We start from the raw sequence: 23,113 nt of genomic DNA on the forward strand, positions 1-23,113 counted from the left end.
CTAATCCTAGACTAAAGTGACTAATTGACCTCACAAACATTTTTGTGAAAGCATCATCGAGAATTTATTTCTTTTAGAACGATTGAGTGCAGGGTAAGTACTGCAACAGAGGGCCGGCCCTTCCTATATGCTCAGAACACTAATCGCTATAGGGACACCTTAATCCCAACTGTTATATGACAGGCATCCTAAAACAGGATATACTGCCCCAGACACTATAGATTTCTGATTTTTTTCAGGGCATACCCCCTGGTTACCCTAAAACTTTTTTTTGGTGGGGGAGCGCCAAAAGGGAGCTAGCTTAGAGTCCGCGAAAGGTTATTTGGTTGCTAAGAAGGAAAAACATTTGAAGCTTGTGAGTACCCAAGAGAGAAGTGGCCAACTAACGATAGTCATCATGAAAGTATTTCTTATTACTGATCTTGGCACAGGATATTCTTTGAATCACCGGAGACAGGACGGTGATAAAACCCTATTTGATTGACGTTTTCATAATAATGCATGAGTTGTAGGTAAATAATAAAGGGGAAATACACAAGCAAACAGTTTATATGATGGAATCGGGCTTGGGTTCCATGCATCAGTCATTGCCGCAGTGTTCAAAATGAGTTAGTGCTTTTTTTGCAGGTATAACAAAGCACTTGTATGAAGCCATTCAAAGTTGGTGGTCAGCCAGCTCTGTTAGCAGAACGCATTTGTTAAACGTGTTATGAGATAAATTCATGTAGTTATATACTAATAGGTTGTACATGGATGCAGCACAATGATTATGGATAAGAGGAAAATAAGTGTCGAGATTGCAGTGTTTGGTTATACACGGAATAGGCTCCTTGATTGCTCGGAAAACAGCACAATAAAGTTTATCTCGAGGCATACATTAATGTGAACCATAAAACTACAAAATATTTTGTTGATAGAACTATTGGTCACGGAATAATACGTATTTAGCGAAATGGTGTCTCCCTGCTGGGCAAAATATTGAATTTGTTCCTGGGATGAGTAGGAAAACATGCAAATGCCTATAGGTAAAGTAGGAACACACGAGTGAACAAGATATTAGGAAATTACGCATCAATTGCTCCCAATTTTTGTTGACGTGTTACATGATAATTCGTTCTTTGAATGAGAAAGAAGAAACAAGAAAGTCTTATAGACCTATTGAAGTGAACAGGTAAAGAGAAATATGCGTAATTTGCAGAAAAGGAATTTGGTTCAGTACGAAGTTGGTTCTTCAAGGGCGCTGACATTGAAAAGAAAAATGTACCTGTATATCAAAAAGTTTCTAAAGCAGGGTTAAACTTTATTATACATTGCTCGCGCTGAACCAAAAGGTCAACGAAAACGTGATATCTAGAGTTTGGGAGTTTAACCTTCTAGGACCACTTTTTTTTTCTCTCTCTCTCAGACGGGGAAGCAGGAAGCTGTAGCTATAGTCTCTTTATCTAACGTATTATCTCTTCCAAAGCTTCTTCAGGATCTTAGTTACCAATACTTTTAAGCTAATAATCTTCGAAATGCTGTGATTTCGATTCATGTCATGGATTTCTTGGTTAAAGGTGAATCGAGAAATAGGAATCCCCTGTCCTTTACATGCATACTTAATTCTCAGAATTCCTTTTCAATATTTATCGTTCGGTAAAAAACCTCTTGGGGATTCCCATTGTCTGTTGAAGCGGATCCTGCAATCCAGCAGTCACTCCTAAATGATATATATAAAATCTACTCAAATTCCTTCGAATGTGTTATAATTATGGAAAAGTAGAGAAAGATATATACTTGAAACTATTCCTAATCTTGTGAAAATAATACGAGGTAGCTCGATAACCATGACATTTGTAAAGTACAATGGTAGACTAATTCACCATATAGAAATACTAAGATATATAGCTATATCTGTATATACATATATATATATATATAAATTCTTTACTTGGCAATGAAAGAAACATTTTGCATGCAGTCGTAGCAAGCTACATATGAGCATTTCTGTGAGAACAACGGAAGACTATTGATAAGAGGTCTGTACTGAGAAAGGCTAATGTCTTCAACTTCGTTTGACGTGGAAAGCAACTTGTGGCAATTGTTAAAGGTCTCAACTGGTTTACCTTTTTAGTTGTGCCTCGTGAAAATAGATGGCGCAGTGCTCAAATTTTTTGATGCAATATGCCATAGAGTATTATTCTATTGGTTTCCAAACGCTGCATACCGGATTTTAGTTTCATAATATACTTATAATTCGTACAACAGCCGTTAGGGAAAAAAAACATTTCAATCATTAATCAAAATGTTCACGTTAGAGTAATTCGGTGAGAAGTAAGACGCTCACCGTGTGTGTGTGTGTGTGTGTGTGTGTGTGTATCTGAGAAGATCCACCAAAAGTAAGCTTGACACAGGCTATTGTCATTACAATCCGTTCTCGGGTGTGCCATTAGTGGCACAGGTGGGCTGTCCGTTCTCGGGTGTGTCTTTAGTGGCAGTGGTGGAGTGTGCATGCTCGGTGTGCCATTAATGGTACGTGTTGGGGTGTGTGTGTGTGTGTATGCTCGAGGTGCCGTCATTGGCACAAGACGACCTGTCATGTGTAACTTGTGCACTGGGCTCCTGTAAGTGGATGTGTGTGTTGCATAGAATAGTATGAATTGCATTGTTTCACATAAATTCAGTTCATTTATAAGGTTTACACATAAAATGCATATTCCGACATATCATTTAGAAAACCGTGTTCTTAAATAGCTTTATGCAAGTATTGTAGATAATAACTTTGTAGACAAAGATTATTTTTCCTCTTTAAAAGTAAAATGATTTGATATTTTCAATTTCACTTTCAAACGAGAGGCAAAAAGTTTGAATATAAAAGGAGAAAGTTGAGCAAGGTAAGTATATAGTGAGAAGTGAAAGGAGCACAAATAAGAACTTCTGTAGCATGATGTTTGAATTAATCATAATCATATTTTATATATAAGATGTATTTAAACCTTCAGCTTTTATAAAATACTTATAAATACCGACCCGACTTATGGAAAAAAAAAGGATAAAGAAATATAGTTACCCCTAATATTTCTTATCTTCAAGAAATTCTAACGTTTTCTATGATTCATTTTAGAGAACGTTACGGTCGAGGTATTTGACGTCAAACTATATATTATGGTAGTAGTGTCAAGTTGCGATTCTGTGGTGCATTTCTCCTTACCACAACACAGCTGACAGTCGCTAGGCAGCGGAGCGGCTGCCTTGGGCGGGGACAAGCTTCCCTTAACTTCAAGGTTTTTTTTATTTTTTTTTCCTTGACCAACACTTCCTGTGACGCTGAGTCGCCCCCCCTCCCATGCGTTGGTGAGACTCGTGGTCCTGTATTAGACATCAGGTGAGGAGGAAGGAGCCGTAAACCAGTGCCAAGTTGTACATTGTGATGGTTGACGTGTCAAAGTGTTGTCCTGATAGCTATTCTCTAATTATGTGATGTATGCAAAGAAGCAGGTAACATAAAGGCCTTTATTAGGGCTCTCTAAGTGGAATTCTTTATAAAGGTATGTAGGTAAAAGCGTATTTTGGGGATGCGTATGTAGTTCATTGTCGTTTCTGAATAATCAAACTGGAATCTTTGTCTCAATAATTTATTAGTTACTGTAGGTACTGTAGATCTGGGCCCACGTGGATGTAGACCCATGTCTTGGCCTAACTGTAATTTTCATGTATAATTATTAATAATTGATAGTTGGCTTAGTATGGGCCATGTAGGTCTATTACCAGTTTTATAAATGTTGTGTAGTGTATCCTACAGTTGTAGAGTAGTGTATTCTACAGTTCTAGTTTAGTTTATACAGAATTTGTTCAGTGGTAGTGAGTTTGAGTCGCATTATACTTTATGATGTTAGGTCCAGCATTTTTACTGAGGGTAACGTGTAATAGGAAAAATGTGGTTACTAGTAACAAATGCATACAAAAATAGAAAAACCACCTCTAGAAAATTAACACAACTAGTGAAAACCTTTCATACATGTCGAGTTTATTGTAGAAATACATCACCACTAAATTGATGTGTCGCTGGGGATCACATGGAATGGTTGCTATTTAGGATTTGAGGTGATGGCATGACACGCCACACTTTTGACATTTGTATGATAATGCAGTGGCCAGTCATGGGTGTTACATGTATACCTCGACCAGAATATTAAATGTTAAGGTAAATATCAACTTTTACAAAGGTTAGGTGAGGTATTCAGAAGTTCTGTGATTTTTACAAGTGTTTTGTATACTTTTTTATGAGTTAACGCAACATTTTCCCCAAATATTCATAGCCCTCCATTATTGCCTTAGCTGATATTGCAGAATGAATTATAATGCTCCAGATTACACTCCGTAGGTCTTATTATAATATTTAAACACTTAGGATTGTAGAACAGAATCACTCGCTATCCAAAGCTTTTTTATGAGTTAACGCAACATTTTCCCCAAATATTCATAGCCCTCCATTATTGCCTTAGCTGATATTGCAGAATGAATTATAATGCTCCAGATTACACTCCGTAGGTCTTATTATAATATTTAAACACTTAGGATTGTAGAACAGAATCACTCGCTATCCAAAGCTTGTTTCAGTACCTGCGAAAAGGGATATTTTCTTCATGCAAGGATAGGATTAGGTTGGTTAGATAATGGTAGGTCAAGCAACTATAGATTAGATAAGGCTGGTTTAGCCTAGGTTAAGTAATGCTTATGGATGAAAATCAAAGTGGGCCGAGGCCAATGGAATTCAACAGAAGAAAAGCCTTGTTAGTGATCAGAGTTAATTACAGGTTGGACTTGAATTTTTTTTTAATTTCTTGTGCACCACTTGATGAATTAAAGAAGTTCTTTAGAAGAAAAGTTGCTATAGTTACGACTACCACCAATGCAGAAGGGTATTCTTGAAAGTTTGAATCGTATGATGGTATTTACTTTATTTACTCTTCTTGTGCTACCTTATTCAATTCGTCATCACCCTATAGAAGGAATGAAAATATGGACATATGTTGGAAGAGAGAAAACAGTGATACTGAGTTTTCACAAAAGAAAGTATGCAGTCCAGTGAGGCAAAATTTAGACTGTCCACCACGACAACTTTTTGATTGATGCCACATTAATGCTAAGATTTAGTCCTGCCACATTAATGCTCAGATTTAGTCCTGCCACTTTATTGGTGTTGGAATCTATTAGAAGCTCTTATGAAGTGGTAAAATGCATTTCCTCTTGAACAAGATGATATAGGAGAGGGTTATGAAGAATAGGGAAACTTAGGGTTTGATATTAAAGTAAGTGATATGAGTAGAGAACAGTACTTGAGCAAACTCCACATAGCTAACCCTACGAGTTAAGGTTTAAAGGACAAATACAGAAAGGTCAATGTGGTGTGTCATTGGAGACACGATAGTGTTTATGGGGATGCTGGGTAAATGGCACTAGCAGTCACTGTATTTTTTTTATTTACTTTTAACAGGTTACCTGATGCTGAAATTATGGGTTTGTTTAGCATATTTTGGCATTAACACTGATGATTGGATAGATTTTGACACTATAGAAATCCAGACTACTAGGGGAAGTTGACTGATGCTTCCATATGCTTTTTTATTTTCAGAATTGTTTCGTGTACCTATACTTTCTCACAATCTCTCCTCGTTATAGAAATATATATTATAGAATATTGGTGTATGCCAGTGAAGTTGGTGCCCTCTAGTGAGCAGTGGCAACTACGAGACATGCCAGCTTACCTAATGAGCCCACTTCAGTAACAGTTTATCTATTGCAGGAGGTGGGAATGCATTATTGTGCTCTCCACTTATTCCCTGGATTTTTTTTTTTCTGTGGTTGAAAATATTTACCTTACAAGTGACAAAATATCTTGTATATATGTACTTTACATGGGAAATAAGTCACTTAAGGGATTTTTTTTTTTTTTTTTTTTTTTTTTTATACTTTGTCGCTGTCTCCCGCGTTTGCGAGGTAGCGCAAGGAAACAGACGAAAGAAATGGCCCAACCCCCCCCCCCCCCATACACATGTACATACGTCCACACACGCAAATATACATACCTACACAGCTTTCCATGGTTTACCCCAGACGCTTCACATGCCTTGATTCAATCCACTGACAGCACGTCAACCCCTGTATACCACATCGCTCCAATTCACTCTATTCCTTGCCCTCCTTTCACCCTCCTGCATGTTCAGGCCCCGATCACACAAAATCTTTTTCACTCCATCTTTCCACCTCCAATTTGGTCTCCCTCTTCTCCTCGTTCCCTCCACCTCCGACACATATATCCTCTTGGTCAATCTTTCCTCACTCATTCTCTCCATGTGCCCAAACCATTTCAAAACACCCTCTTCTGCTCTCTCAACCACGCTCTTTTTATTTCCACACATCTCTCTTACCCTTACGTTACTTACTCGATCAAACCACCTCACACCACACATTGTCCTCAAACATCTCATTTCCAGCACATCCATCCTCCTGCGCACATCTCTATCCATAGCCCACGCCTCGCAACCATACAACATTGTTGGAACCACTATTCCTTCAAACATACCCATTTTTGCTGTCCGAGATAATGTTCTCGACTTCCACACATTTTTCAAGGCTCCCAAAATTTTCGCCCCCTCCCCCACCCTATGATCCACTTCCGCTTCCATGGTTCCATCCGCTGACAGATCCACTCCCAGATATCTAAACACTTCACTTCCTCCAGTTTTTCTCCATTCAAACTCACCTCCCAATTGACTTGACCCTCACCCCTACTGTACCTAATAACCTTGCTCTTATTCACATTTACTCTTAACTTTCTTCTTCCACACACTTTACCAAACTCAGTCACCAGCTTCTGCAGTTTCTCACATGAATCAGCCACCAGCGCTGTATCATCAGCGAACAACAACTGACTCACTTCCCAAGCTCTCTCATCCCCAACAGACTTCATACTTGCCCCTCTTTCCAGGACTCTTGCATTTACCTCCCTAACAACCCCATCCATAAACAAATTAAACAACCATGGAGACATCACACACCCCTGCCGCAAACCTACATTCACTGAGAACCAATCACTTTCCTCTCTTCCTACACGTACACATGCCTTACATCCTCGATAAAAACTTTTCACTGCTTCTAACAACTTGCCTCCCACACCATATATTCTTAATACCTTCCACAGAGCATCTCTATCAACTCTATCATATGCCTTCTCCAGATCCATAAATGCTACATACAAATCCATTTGCTTTTCTAAGTATTTCTCACATACATTCTTCAAAGCAAACACCTGATCCACATATCCTCTACCACTTCTGAAACCGCACTGCTCTTCCCCAATCTGATGCTCTGTACATGCCTTCACCCTCTCAATCAATACCCTCCCATATAATTTACCAGGAATACTCAACAAACTTATACCTCTGTAATTTGAGCACTCACTCTTATCCCCTTTGCCTTTGTACAATGGCACTATGCACGTATTCCGCCAATCCTCAGGCACCTCACCATGAGTCATACATACATTAAATAACCTTACCAACCAGTCAACAATACAGTCACCCCCCTTTTTAATAAATTCCACTGCAATACCATCCAAACCTGCTGCCTTGCCGGCTTTCATCTTCCGCAAAGCTTTTACTACCTCTTCTCTGTTTACCAAATCATTTTCCCTAACCCTCTCACTTTGCACACCACCTCGACCAAAACACCCTATATCTGCCACTCTGTCATCAGACACATTCAACAAACCTTCAAAATACTCATTCCATCTCCTTCTCACATCACCGCTACTTGTTATCACCTCCCCATTTACGCCCTTCACTGAAGTTCCCATTTGCTCCCTTGTCTTACGCACCCTATTTACCTCCTTCCAGAACATCTTTTTATTCTCCCTAAAATTTACTGATAGTCTCTCACCCCAACTCTCATTTGCCCTTTTTTTCACCTCTTGCACCTTTCTCTTGACCTCCTGTCTCTTTCTTCACTTAAGGATATTTATAATATTACCGGTGTGAGCCTGAGATCAGTAGAACGATGGGCAGAGAAATTTAATGATAGCAGTGGTACTGCTGCATTAACCCATGGGAAAAGAACTGGGAAGGCCAGAAAAATCTCTTCATACACTCTTAATGTTCTTAAACATCACTGGATGCAGATCCATGCTTGAAAGCAAAAGAATAAACCCTAAACTACCCAGCGATGTGTCAGTAAGTACAGTGCAGCACAGTGTACATGTGGACCTTAAGTACTGGAGTTGCAGCTTCCCAAATCATTTGAAACCCATAGACGTCAGAAAAAAAGTCTTAACATTTGCAAGAAATGTGTAGTGTGGGATATGGCTAAATTCTAAAGTGTCTTGTGGAATAATGAGTCCACCTTTTCTTTGACAGGTGGCCATGGTATGCCTGTGTACAGTCAACCAGGCTGTGATCTATTGACCCCAATTTCATTACAAGCACTTTGAAGTTCCCTGCTTCTCATGTGGTATGCGATTATTTCACTTATTATGGTGTTGGGATCTTGAAGTGTTGTTCATATAATGAACGTATGAACAGACATAGCTACCTCAAGCATCTGTGACTGTTTTCCAGATACATTAAAAAATGCAAGGCCGAAGTAGTTGTGTAATGTAGTGCTCCTTACCACACTGCCAAGCTAGTCACTAATTGGGTTTAGGACTGTGCATTGGAGTGTTTCAGTGATTGACCCTGGAATTCACGAGATTTTAATCCGGCAAAAAACTTGTGGGCACTTATGAAAATGAAATTGAAGTTATAGGGATGCTTTGTCACTATCTATGCTGGAAGTGGCCATTCATGAAGTTTGGGCAAAGATGGACCCTAAATTGCTTTACACCTCGCTGTGTATAAAGAGGAAAGGGAAACTAATATACTACTAGTTGGTGGTGAATTCACAGTTTTCATGGTTTTCTTTCATGTTTATCCTTGATGGTTGTGCCAGAAACACCCCCCCCCCCACCTACTGCATTGATAGGCACATGAGTGCATACAAACTGAATATATAATTCATTTGCTGCATACAAACTGAATATATAATTCATTTGCAGTTAATGCACATAGGTTTGTTTATGCAGTATTTAGAGCCCCAGATATTAGATGTGCAAAAGAAGGATATAAAAACAAATTATTCCTTTTACATATGTTTATATGTATATGTCTTTGTGTGTGTGTATGTATATATATATGTATATGTTGAGATGTATAGGTATGTATATGTGCGTGTGTGGACGTGTATGTATATACGTGTGTATGTGGGTGGGTTGGGCCATTCTTTCATCTGTTTCCTTGCGCCACCTCACTAACGTGGGAAACAGCGACAAAGTACAATAAATATAAAATAAATACGTAGTTCTCGTTGCAGCCATGGAGCAGGAGGTTCTCATCCAAGTGACTGACTCCCCATACAAACCTTCACCTTTCAAATGTCCATATACGACCAAGTGGAGGAGAAGATCAACAGATGAAAGTATGTCAAGTTTGTTAATCTAGACAACATTTAGAGTGGAGAGTTTGTGATAGTATGATCTTTGACATTAAATCATAGCACCATTAAATCTAATTTGAATTTCTGTAATATGAACTTTTAGGAAATGGTCTTTGAAGCTTAAGTTTTAGGTAGATGGATATAGATATAGTTAAGTTACTTACTAGAGGGGTGGATTGGAAGAGCCAATATGACAAGAAATTGTGACGGGAAGTGTACTGGAAATACAGTAAGGTATTATTTTTACAACCATGTTATTTTTTTATGTTTATCACCCCTCATAATTTTTCATTTTTTTTATGTATCCTCATTTAACATGGAAATGTTATACTTGTACATAGATGTAACATATACATACAAGAACAGTTACCTTGAGATTTTGTTTGGCCCTTAATCTTTGTACCAGTTGAAGTGAATCTTGTTGCCTTAGATGTATCTGTGAGCCCTTGGAATATATCCTTCGTCTTTTTGTGATGTAAATTTGTTATGCTGGTACTTCTCTGACTCACAGTTCCCTTTGTAGCCTAATGTTTCTTTAAAGCCTTTAGCCTTTAATATGAGAAAATATGTAACTATACCTGGCACGTAGAGGCTTTTTTCCTATTCATGTAGCTCAATTGTCGAATTTTCATTACTTTGCATAAATAGTAATCAGTCAACATTGTCCTCAAGTAAATTTTTTTAATCATTTCCATTGAACCAGAAGTTTGTAGAAATGAGTGATGGATGGTCTTAATTGTCAATAATCTTCCTTCCTGCCAGTTTAATGTATAATGTGGCCACCACATGGCTCATTGTATAATTTTCTGAAATTTCAAAGCTTTTCTCTGAAACCATAGGGCTGATTGAACCAGATCAAAAGAAAATATTCTTGAATTAGCCTTTTATGTATCATGTTTTCTCATTTCATTCTGTCCAGACATCTGATGTATCTGCTAAGCCTTTTTAGCAAGGCGATCAATAAAGGTTCACCTGAGCCTTCAGTTTTAAGTAACTCATTACATACTTTCTAACACTTTTTTGTCATTTTACACATACTTATATACCTTATCCCTTATCTGAATTCCCCTGTCTGCTTCATCTAATGATGTTGATGTGCTGTACTCTAGTACCCCTTTGCAAAAATTCATTACTCGCATGTCAATGATTTACATCGCACACTTCTTTTGCATAGTGTGGTCAGTATACAGTCCTGAACTTTCCTCACATGCACTGTTTTTTTTTACCGTTGTTGTCATAATTATTTAAAGAACATTCTTTGTATTCTGTATCCATTTATGAACTCAAACTCTAAATATGTTGAATGACCTTTTATATTATATATATTCCTTTAGGCTCTCTAGTAGCTCTGATTAATTTCTTGTCACCAAAGATGGCTGTGACATAGGCATTGTTACTGGTGGTTTGCCAGTCATTAGAAAAAAAATCAACAAATTTGGCATCATTGAGGAATACATTGCTACTGTGATTATTTGCAATTTTGGGTGTAAATTTTCAATTAGTTTTCATGTGTGGAGATACTAAGATGAACATCTGATCACAGATTCATATCATTCCTTACATTATTTAAACTGTTGTTAGTGTTGCTTGCCAGATGCATGTCATATTGTGTAAAGATCATAGATAGAGGTTATTTAATTACACTTTTTCTTTTGTTTCAGTGTCTTATCTCCCTCTTCACACTCTGAAACAGTTGAAGAAGGAGTTAAATATCATAGTACAAGGTAGGTCTGTTTTCTGACATCCATTCCTTCTGGGAACTCCCATTAAGAGATGGCCACGGCAAAAGTCTCCATCTATCCCTGTCCTAACATGCCTCCCTTGCATACACCATTCCATGCATTCTTCCATAGTAAATGGAAAGTAATGAGGATAGAAGACAGTGATAGAAGGTGTTGATATGAATATTGTTTTAGTGAAAATAAGCAACTGGGAATTCTATGTGAGAAGGATTTGGACAGACTGTGTGCTGGCAAATAATTGAATCTCGTTCAAGTACAAGGATAAGAAAATATTCAGTAATCTCTTCATACCATATATTAGATCAAAAATAGAATATTCTTCTCAAGATTGGTCACCTGACATAAAAAACAAAATATCAATAGGTCCTGAGGAGCACAGCAAATATGGTAAAAGGCTTAAGGGGGCTGAGTTATTGAGAGGTTAAGGCTATTAATTTGTCTACTATTGAAGAGAGGACAGTCAGGGGTGACTTGGTTACAACTTTTAAGTGTTAAACTAATTTGATGACAGAAGTGAATAGTCTTTTGAAAGATGCAAAGATAGAACAACCACAGGCAGTAGCATGAAAATAAGCAAGAAAGTAATTAGGAAATATGAAAAGAACATTTATTCAGTAGGATGAGTAGTGGATGAATGGAATAAACTTAATGATGAAACTGTAAAGGTGGACAGCATATGGAAATTTAAAGAGATGTGTGATAATTGACAAAGTTCAAAAGATGAGGCCTCAGAAGTGTAAATCCCTTTTCAATCCTGCAAACACATCTGTTTAGAATGTGCTTAATTGTTTTTTCAGATTGTGATTACCTCAACAGGGACCCCAGAGAATTTGAATTCTTTGCTGAATCCACTGCCTCTTCTCCTCACTGTCATGTTAGGGAGGGTTCTTTATATTATTTGCTAAATGTTCTCTTACCTTATAACTTTCTCATGAATGCACCTAAAATAATTAACGAAGCTTTCCTTAGAAATTTCTAATTCATAACTACACTTGTATGCATCTTAAACTCTCTGAAATTCCTCTCGGTAATATGAATGTATTTATTTGGAGAGCAGGTACAGTTCAGGATCGTTGTGTAAGACAAAGGCCATATGTATCTTTTGTGAGAATTTTGTGTGCAGGTCTCAAACTCAACTTCTCAGATTAGCGAATTTGGGTACAGCCAACTCCCTGGCAAGGAGATCCTTGGGGTAGAGAACTGTCATAATGTCACTTTGCATAAGTTAAGCAATAGGATTTTGCAGTCATAACCCTGCTACCCTAATTACACATGTAAAGTAGAAAGACATTGGAAATTACATTTATTTTCAGAGGCTTCCGGAGAGCTGGTAGGTCTGTTGCAAGAACGACAGACCTTGCAAGAGGAGGTAGACATCCGTTCTATAACTATAGAGCAGCTGCTTAAGTTTGCAGAGAGAAGACAACTCCAACTTGGTGAACCTTTGGCAATACAAATGAGTGTTGTCAGAAACCACTGTCAAGAAGCTAGTTCTGAGAGTGGGCTTGGCTAGTTTTGGTGAATGTAATCTAGTTGAAACTATACTCTGTGGGCCAGTAGGGAAAGCAGCCATGCTTAGTTGGAATATTGTTTGTTTTAGAGTAATGTGTTTTTATTACATTGTTTTTGTGGGGCTTATGAGGATTTTCAAACCACATTTGATTGCAAACTAAAGCAACTGCATATCATAAACATTGAAATATTGTTGTGTGTTCATTATATGATATGGGTATAATTCAAAGGGAATGTTTTTTGTCATTTCTAAAAAATCTAAAGGTTGCGTAATGAATTCCTTTATATGCACCTAAAATTTCCTTTTGAGGATTATAAAGTTGTTACTGTTGTATTTGGTGAAGGTGTTCTTTTGGGTTGTGACAAATGGTTATGAAAGTTCTTCATAAAAAAAGACACCAGGGATACATCATTCCTCTGTTTTTATCATTTAGTAATATACATTCCTCTGGAAAGTGTGATAATAAAAGATTAAGAACTTTCAAGTTAAATTTATCTCTTGTATAACCACAGCATGTTCAGGCAGTCTTGCCAGGCCTGCTTTGGAAACATGGCTAGATGTAAATTACAGTACATATGATATGCCCTCCAGTAGAAAAGACATTTGAAGTCCAAAGATAAGCAGTCCAAACTATTATTATCATCTCAGCATTTCCATGTTAATTTTCTGTAAGGTAATACTGTCATAAGAACAGTGTGTAGATAATATCCATTGAAACTAATTAGTTTTATTAGTGTTTTTTTCTGTATGATTGGAAAACTGGTTCTCATCAATATGTTTTACATGTTAGCAACTTGCAGTTGCCTGACATTTAAAGAGAATATGCTGGATGAAATTGTGGTTGGCATTGTGGTAAATTTAGATTCACTATAGTTATGTTAGTGATAAAACTGAGCTGAGTAAATGATACTATAGTTGTAAAAGCTTTTCCATATGCACATATAACAAATTTCAAGGTAGTAACAGGTTTGTATAATTTGCCAGCTATAAAGTTTATCTCAAACCATATAGAGAAGATGAAGCACTGTTGAAATTCAAAGGAAGTATGTTATAAGATTTTTGTCTTTTTGATTGTATTTGGGCATATTTATAACACCTTAAATGGTATAAAAAAATTTATACTTGGCTCACCCATAACTGTAACATTTCTGGACAGCATTTATCAATGAACTTTGTTAATGTAGTCAGTGTTTACACTTTCTTTATATGTGGTAATGTGTGGTATGTGTTACAATCTTTTTGAAAATTTTATTTTTTCCACATTTTGGGGTGCTTCATAAACATCCTCTGGAAACTTTCAGAAATTTCTTAGTCTACCAAAAGTGGCTATAGGTTAATCAACTTCTAATGATCATGTCATACTTAGTGTGCATTCATTTGTTTATGCCCCCTCATTATGTTTATTACCCCAGATACTTGCTTATCTATACTAATTTTTTCTTACAACCACAAATCAAATACAATAAACACAAGTTTCATGGGTGTGTATATAAATCATATTAAGCACATTGTTAGTAAAATGTACTTGCACTCATGTCTAGCTGGTAACAGAAGACAATATATTGAATTATATTTGCACTGATATCCATATATTGTCACAGGCAGTATTGAGATGCAGTAGTGTTCAGAGGATATGTAAGGAATTTTGAAAGGAGGCAAAAATGACAACCTTATAAACATTTTTTGAGTGTCCATTTTCAGGTAGAGCTCTCATACTGGAAAGTATCCAAAACTTCACCAGCCAAGTACTTTTGTGAAAAAAATAAGAATTTGAATCCAAATTTGAATTTTTTCTTGTAAATGTTAAAAAAAAGTCTGGCATAGATAGTTATATTTGTAATTCATTAATTCAAATACCTCAGTCAAATGCAAGTATTTTCCTTGAAAAAAAAAATCCCTTTTAAGTTTTCCAGGCTGTCATGCATTCAGATGTGTACTGATACGTGCATTTGACTGCAAAGTTAGCTTTAAAGAGAACACTAAGAAGTTATTTTTTGAGGAACCGACAGTAACAACACTACCCAGATCAGTGGGATTTGGCTCGGCCTCATTTTTTCATGAATTTCTGAAAGTTTTTTCTCCAGATCCATAGAGATGGCATGGTGCTGTACCATAGTGATGTATTTTTTCCTAATATATACAGTAAGTGTGGAGCTAGATTTTCAGTTTTCTAATATTTAAGTATGTCTAACCACTGCATAAGGTAATGTTCAAAAATATATGGTGCAGCAGTCCTTTTTATGACTTGGGATCCTTGCTGTATTTTGCGCATTTCAAAATTCCTGCTGTTCCAGTTGCTTGTACAAAAACGTTTACAGAATTTGGGGACACTAAAGAAGTTATAAGCTATGTATGTATTATTTGTAAAAAGAACACCTTATGTTACACAGCATTAGTCAGCTGTGTAGGATTAGTTGTTGAACAGCTCATATTAACATATACAGGAATAGAAGTTTAGTATTACTGTATGTAGGGCTATGTCTTCCTTCCTCTGTTATCCTTAATGTTATTTTATCAGTATTACTTTCTTTAATCAATATTTGACTTTTCCATTACGTGCCTAAATAGTTTAAGTACCTTTAGTCACTTATGGTAGTGTTTGACCTGTGACAGAGTCGTCATGTTAACTTTGTGATAATTTTTGTGACAGCTATTGTTTCTCCTGTCTGATAGTCTCATATTCATATTGATTATTTTTTTCATTTTTTTGTTATGGAAAGTAAAAGTATAACCCTTAAATTTTCTTGTAATATTGGTCTTTTCACTGCTTGAAAATTTCATTGTAAAATTAATATCAAGGGATTGTGGGCATTAATTGTTAGTTTTACTAAAAAAATGGAGATGTGATAAATTGCATCTTGCAAATATTTGTGCCAGTAGAGTTTAATGACTTCTGATTCATATTCCCTGATGAAATTGCTGACCTCATATCGTCTATTTTGCCGTTTAACAAGAACATTTATTTTTTATACATTATAGTCTTGATTGTAGATTAAGTGTTTTGTTAATTAGTTTTTCCATGCCTCATCTTCATTTTCCTTACTGTTGCTTGACAGATTATAATTTCAAGTTGGCAGGCATTAAATGATGATCCATGTAAAAGAGCTGAAGGAAGGGAGAATGTATTGTTGCAGTGAATTGCTCATTTTTTTAATGTTTGGTTTCACTTCATTTGGGGATAGATGGAATTGAAATTACATTGAGATTTTATTCCAGTCTGATGAGATTTCTTCACTTTGGTGTCTTTTCACTCAGTCTGAGAAAGTTTAGCATGAGAGTATCACTGAAATTTTGTTCCAGTTTGATAGGTTTTCTTCAGATATAATTTCATTATCATTTGAATATGGCATTGGTTAGAAATTTTGTAAAGCCCTTAAAGGTATCTTTGAAGACTTCAGGATACTTTCAGCTTGAAATTGTTAACCATTGAGGTGTGTGATGACAGTACAGTGTTTCACATTTGAATGCATTACTGTTGTAATGTGCATGCAACTAAGATATCCTCTTAATCCCTCCTCACTCATCCTGTTCACATATCCAAACAATTTTAGCACCCTTTTCAGCTCTTACTACGACACCTGTCTAGATGAGGCACATGTCAGGCTACTGCTTCGTGTAGTTTCTCTGTGATGGCCACATGAGTTTTAACTTTTGTAACATCCTTGAACAGCTTAGCTGTGGAATTCTTTCTTTTTTTCTTTTCAAATCCAAAAACCTTTCTGCATTTAAGAACCAGGTCTACAAACACCAGAGGACCTATTATTTGTTCATTCAGTATCTGATACTCAATTCACTTATCACCTGATTGGTTGTGATTCGAAAATGCTTTTGCCTGTGACGTGTTTGATATTATTAAAAGATATTATGTAACCCCAAAACCACTTTTATGGGGCTCCTGCAGCTTCAAGGCCACACACAACATAAGGGCATGACTTCTTTGAAATGAGAAAATGGTCCAAGACAAGACTGTACTCCTTTCTGTTTATTGATGATATGCTCCCTTGTACCCACTTGTAGGTGGAGTCAGGTTACATCAGGAGAGTATAGGTATATAGGTGTAAATGGACTCCACCTGCAAGTGGTTACTCCATGACTGAGAAGTAACTATCTCAGTCTATGGGCCAAAAGGAGAAACAGCCATGCTGATTACATTCTAAAGGAGTCCATCATTTCCTTGTTCCTTTGTGGAGTGCAAAAACTGCAAGGAGCCCAATGAAGGGTTCCTGGGATTGGATAATAATGATAGTAATAGAATATATACATATGTATGGATTTGAAGAGTTTGGTTGAGAGACCAGAAGAGGGTGTGTTGAAATGATGTGGACATATGGAGAGAATGAGTGAGGAAAGATTGACAAATAGGATATATGTGTCAGAGGCGGAGGCAACAAGGAGAAACGGGAGACCAAATTAGAGGTGGAAAGATAGAGTGAAAAAGATTTTGAGTAATGGGAGCCTGAAAATACAGGAGGGTGAGAGTCATGCAAGGAATAGAGTGAATTGGAGCAGTATGGTATACCAAGGTCGACATGCTGTCAGTGGACCGAACCTGTACTAAGTTATCTGTTCTTGACACTACCTCACTGACACGGGAAATGATGATTATAGATACATCATTATATGCACTTATTTCTTATGTATCCACAGTTTAGTTGCAGAGAACAGGTTTTATCTTCCTTGCTCTATATCTCCTAATTTTTTTTACCTTGCAGATCTAAAAATTTGAAAGTTTAGGCTCTAGCCTTCATTAAGTTTGCAAAATACCTAAGACCAAACTAGTACTTCCAGCATTGTCAGACAACAACAGGTTCACAAGCAAAATTCATTATCATGCATGCTAGCAAAAAATATTTTGTGCATCTCTGTCATTATTAGCCCCTTTTTGTTTTATTAGTTTGTGGTGAATGACGTTTGTGCACCTTTTTAAATATTTTTAGTCCTTAGGGGGTTCTTTACATTAGAGTCATGATAAGCAAATTTAGATCAAGACTGAACGTTAGATGTCTCCCAGAGTTGAACTTATGCCCCCTAGTTTTAGCACACCAAAGGTACAACTGTCATCTCCCAAAAGATAAAAAAAAATTGTTTGTATATGTATGATGTAACATTAGTGCATCACTTGACCTGCTGATACTTTTTTGTTGAGAAAAAGTTATATAATTTTTTAACTGACATATGCTTTGTCCTCTTACCAACATTATTACATCATTATTGAACACTCATTTTCTCAGGCTTTTTTTGTTGTTTTGTTTTTCTTTACTCACATATGGTATCTTTATTTTCTATGCTCTTTTACTCATGGTGTGAAAAGCTTGTCTTTAAATTTCTAGTTATCACTTCTCATGACCATTCACCATCCCATCACTTGCTTTTTTGTCTTCATTTTGTTATGATGTTTCTCGCTTTACAGGTACTGCCTTACACTTCCAAATAGCTCTTCAAGCTTTTTGATGTTTCCCTCATTATATGTATACAGTTCATATGGCTGATTATGTCAGATATGTATAACAAGCAAACACTATTTTCAGCTGCTATACTGTAGGCCCATAAAAACTAATGGTTAAACATGAAATTTATAATATTTGAAAAGGTATAGAAAAGGTTTTGACCAAATTTTTGTCAGTAAATTAAGCCAAAAATGCATATGTTCTGTTTGGGGTTCAGTAAGTTGACAAATTATCATACAAACAAGAATGAAAAATTTATTTTCTCCGATGAAACACAGAATGCTAAATGTAGGCATATTACTTGTAGATGATGAAATTGTTAAGGTGTTATAGTTGTGAAGGTATTAATAGTTGGCAACTTGCACCATGAATTTCCTCAGGCATATGCTGAGGGTTTCTTCAGATTTGGGCAGATCACCTTAGAAATGTTTTTTTTTTTTTTTCTGTGATTTAGAAGAACAGAATTTGTAAACCAGTGGATTTTTAACTTTGGTGTGAAAGATTTCTATTTTTGCTATATTCATTACATCTTCATGGTAATGCAAGTTAAACGAACATTTGTTAGGCTGATTTGTTTTATTTACATTATTTGTTTCATAAGTTAGTATAGTTATTTCTAATGGGTCAAATATAAGTTTATACAAACCCTTTTTTTCACAAAATTCAAAATATATATCTTGCTGTGGCTTGCCCATTCTTCATCATTATCAGGGCTGTAACCTAACTGTGATTTGTACAATGCTAGTTAGGGAACGGATGGAGAATCCTTTTTGTCTGTATTAGACAGGCACATTTTGGAGTTGCATTACAATACTGTAAAAAAATTTTATTGACAAATACTCAGAATTACAGATGTAGTTATATACATTGAGTTATTTCTTCATTACAATCTACTTATTGAGAATGTACGAGTTGTATATTGCATTGCTTCTATCCAGTTCGCTAAGAAAAATTTACTTTTCATACTTTACATTTCCTGGTTTTAAATGGCTTGAAAGCTGTTCCTTAATTGTTCATGGGTTTAATTGCTGCATTATTGCTATTATGCTGTTGTTTGAGCTGGTGTTCCAAACTTATGTAGTTTCATATTTTTCCTAAGAGAAAATTGTTATCTTTTCTTTAGGAATTTTGGGGTCTTATAGACGTAGGACGTAATGTGATTCACATTTTCTGATTTGACCCAGTACTGAATTCTTTAATGTTTGCTCATTTATAAATTAGATGTTTCAATCATGCACTAGATCCTCTCTATGAAAGAAGTAGAATGTTGCAATGGACTCCTGACATAGTGCATTGTGCCTCATTATTAGGTGTATAGTTAAGTATGTTGTATTGTTGAAATCTGTAGTTTGTTTTTTGTCCCAAAAGCTATTGTTAATTAATGCTGTTAGGCAGATGGACAAAGGATGGACCAAATTTTATGTGTTTCAAGTTTATTTACTTAATAATGTGAAGTGTTTGATGAGAAAGGTAACATCATGATTGAGAATGAGATTTGTCATGAAAATTAGTTAACATGCAATGGTCTCCATGTTTTTTATAGGGAAGGCATATCCTTTGCAAAAGTAAAATACTGTTATCCTGGCATGTACGAGAATGTTGCTAATGACTATTTTACAGCATCGCCATTTCTAAGAATGTTTTATGAATCGGATAAATTTTCTTGAAAATATTATAGGAGTTAAGTGTTGTAAAGATGAAACTAGTATGAATTTTGAATGAAGTTTACTTGAAGCACTGGGATGTTACGGTGATTTGGATGGGAAAGGGGAATAACTAGGCAATCATATTTAATTAAAATGGTAGTAGCCAGATGTAGAAGTCAAAATCACTAGTAATTACTGTGAAAAAATGTGTAGAAAAGCGACTTTAAGGGAAACAGAATATTTATTAAAGATCGTCAGGTGAGAGGAGGCTGTTCAGTGGGTTTGTAGTGCATGTATTCAAGCTGAATTTGTAAACTTTTGTATCTACAGTTTTCTCTTTTGAATATGTAAGAAAAAGTCTCTGGTTTGAATGCATAGGAAGTCCAAAAGGATGATGTTTTTACAATTGGCTTAATGGTCTACTTGAAAAAAAAAGTTGAACAATCGAACTGTGATATAAATTTCAGTTTGTAGAGCAATTTGTTAGTGCTTATATAGACTTTGGCATTTGAGTGTGAGTGTGTGTGTATATATATATCTTTCTTTTTTCTTTCAAACTATTTGCCATTTCCCGCGTTAGCAAGGTAGCGTTAAGAACAGAGGACTGGGCCTTTTTTGGAATATTCTTTCATGTGTGTTCATTTTTTCTTTCATGAGCAAGATAACATTGTCAGGAACAGATGACTGAGCCTTGGAGGAAAAAAATTCTCATGGCTCTTTCCACGTTCCTTTTGAAAGCAATGATGAAGGGGAAAACTTTTAACCCACCACCATGCTCCTGCATAAGCAGTATTCTTTCTTTTTATCCCCATTTCAGATGGCACAGTAGCCCCAGTTGTGTTGTATGGATGAAAAAATGTGAAAGACGATGAATGTGTTGGAAATTAAGTGTCTGAACAGTATGTACTGTGAGAAGGGCTGATCAAGTATGAAATGATAGAACAAGAGATGGGTTTGGTAATAAAAAGAGTATGGTTGAGATAGCTGCAGAATTTAACCTGAAATGGTTTGCTCATCTGGAGAGAATGAGTGAAGATATTAACAAAGAAGGTATGTGTCAGTAGATGGAACAAGGAGAGGGGATAGACTAAACTGGAGTGAGAAAGGTTTTGAGTACTGGGAGTCTGAACATGCAGGAGGGTGCAAGGGATAAAGTAAATTGGAGGATGTGGTATAATGTGGATGAGATATTATCACAGGAAGTTGTAGAGGGCTTTGGTTTCAATGAGGCCATTTCTTCATATGTTCTTGGCTTTACCAATCTTTGGGAAACGACAAACGAGGAAAATATATATACATGTTCATTATGAACAACACCTAGAGAATGGATGCGAGTGGATGTGGTCTTTCTTCATCTATTGTTAGTGCTACCTCTCTAACAAAAGTATGAAAATGTGCATATATATATATTTATATACTGCCAGTATCTCTGCATGTCATACAAAGCAAATGATGGGGTGGGGGAGTTGCCTGGAAATATTTCCCTCTTGTATTACATGCTAAAAGAAGTAACAGAGGAAAGGGAAAAATCAGGATCTTTTATCCACAAAGACTTGCTCATCTGTTCTGGATATCACTTTGCTCACACAGGAAATCGCAAACGTATGAAAATGAAAAAATATATATTTACACGCACTCACATTACTGAATCACACCACAGCTCAACTCTTTAGGCATTAGATGCAGCTAAGATGCATTGGTCTGAATAATGTACAAGATTATATAATTGTTCCTTTATAACAGGTTTGGCTTTTAGTATGCAAGTGTTGGAATATAGGATTGATCAGTCTCTGTAGTTGCTTTTGCTTGTGTATACTTAAGTGAAAGTTATATTAGAATGTATTATGATTCTCAAGTTACTTCATTAAGAGGTTATTACATCACAAGTATGTGTGGCCTGTGTGTACAGGTATACCCATGAATGAAAAATTAATTTAGGAATGAAATACCATGTTAGTATACTTTTCAGTTTAGAGATAATACACAAAAGCAAAAGTTAACTGATATAACCTAAATGATTAATCAACTAGCCTTCACCCAAGGATGGATTTCTGTAGTTGCATTAAAGGATTGGCAGCTGTGCTACTTGTGGTTCTCCATTTTGTGTACTGTACATGTGCACTGCAGCCCCATATAGTGAACATACTCACGCTCTTGCTGTTTTCCATTTGTTTACTTCATTCCAAACTTTGTGTACACATGCTTCAGTGACCATCATTGTACTGTACTCAGTCTTATTTCTTTACTGCAAGTAAAGACAAAAATTAATGAATTGAAAACTAAACCAACAGGTGATTTCATAAGCTGTTGTTTAATATTCAACGTAGATGTGGAGAAGGCCGATATCCAAAATGCTTTGAGTAAAACTTTACAAGCACCACCCTGTTTTAAATGCAGGAAAAGGTATATGTATTGACAGATTAATTATATAACAGTCACTTCTATTTCTCCTACTTGTCTCATTGCAATGTCACACTGCCTCAATAAATCCTTTACGCATATATGTAAATTGTGTAACAGTAATCAGGTATGCTCTCTATGAAATACTCAAAGATTTAGGATAGCAATTCTGGTTATTAGTATATGTAGCAGAATTCAAGTGCTCTCTGTTAGATATTCATAGATTTGGGATAGCACTTTTACAGCTAATGAACATAGCAGCCTAGACATACAAGATTTTGACAAGTGTGCCTCATGTAACAAGTTGTCAGGAATAGTGAACTTTAAACACATCTTGATGGTACAGTTTGTCAGCTTTGTAATTTGATAAGGTATTGTTTTCTACATTACTAATTGAGGTGTTCATAGCACACAAGATTGTTTGTTACTAAACAAAAAGTTTAATTTCATATTTTTTATGAAGATGTTATTGCAGATCACATACTTGTAGCAACTTTATATGCATTGTAGTTAATGTATATGGTGTCATTTGTAGCAACTTTATATTCATTACAGTTAAAGTATATGGTATTGTCATGTGGTCCTTTCTTCACCTGATTATGTGAGTTGTGTACTGAATTATAAAAATATACATATGCATATAAGTAATACCTAGTTTCTGTTCAAATATATATTATTTTATTTATTAATATACTTGATCACCGTCTCCCACGTTAGCGAGGTAGTGCCAGGAAACAGATAAAGAATGGCCCATCCATTCACACACACACATATATATATATATATATATATATATATATATATATATGTTTCGGGCATTATTGCATGACAGCTAGAGACTGAGTGTGAACGAATGGG

The 23,113-nt window shown here is 36.0% G+C and overlaps 1 protein-coding gene across 3 annotated transcripts; it reads left to right on the top strand.

Annotated features, from left to right (window-relative positions):
- The first annotated feature begins 3,179 nt into the window (after positions 1-3,179).
- Positions 3,180-22,903, top strand: LOC139761962 (uncharacterized). 3 transcript variants are annotated; one of them, XM_071686689.1, is made up of 5 exons: positions 3,180-3,364; positions 8,394-8,487; positions 9,385-9,489; positions 11,169-11,231; positions 12,563-22,903. In XM_071686689.1, the coding sequence occupies exons 3-5, from the start codon at positions 9,387-9,389 to the stop codon at positions 12,760-12,762; spliced, it is 366 nt and encodes a 121-aa protein (XP_071542790.1). In that variant the 5' UTR covers positions 3,180-3,364; positions 8,394-8,487; positions 9,385-9,386; the 3' UTR covers positions 12,763-22,903. The 3 variants fall into 3 exon arrangements, with proteins under 3 accessions (XP_071542790.1, XP_071542789.1, XP_071542792.1); XM_071686688.1 differs by lacking the exon at positions 8,394-8,487 and having other exon boundaries at positions 3,182-3,364; XM_071686691.1 differs by lacking the exons at positions 3,180-3,364; positions 8,394-8,487 and adding an exon at positions 3,376-3,527.
- The last annotated feature ends 210 nt before the right edge of the window (positions 22,904-23,113 follow it).

This window comes from Panulirus ornatus, chromosome 42, assembly GCF_036320965.1.
Source record: "Panulirus ornatus isolate Po-2019 chromosome 42, ASM3632096v1, whole genome shotgun sequence".
Taxonomy (NCBI): domain Eukaryota; kingdom Metazoa; phylum Arthropoda; class Malacostraca; order Decapoda; family Palinuridae; genus Panulirus; species Panulirus ornatus.

Excerpts from the sequence above, each read along its gene's own strand:
- LOC139761962 (XM_071686689.1), top strand. The coding sequence starts at position 9,387 with ATGGAGCAGGAGGTTCTCATCCAAGTGACTGACTCCCCATACAAACCT. Across the intron at positions 9,490-11,168 it reads GAGAAGATCAACAGATGAAA|TGTCTTATCTCCCTCTTCAC; the intron begins GTATGTCAAGTT and ends CTTTTGTTTCAG. Across the intron at positions 11,232-12,562 it reads GTTAAATATCATAGTACAAG|AGGCTTCCGGAGAGCTGGTA; the intron begins GTAGGTCTGTTT and ends ATTTATTTTCAG.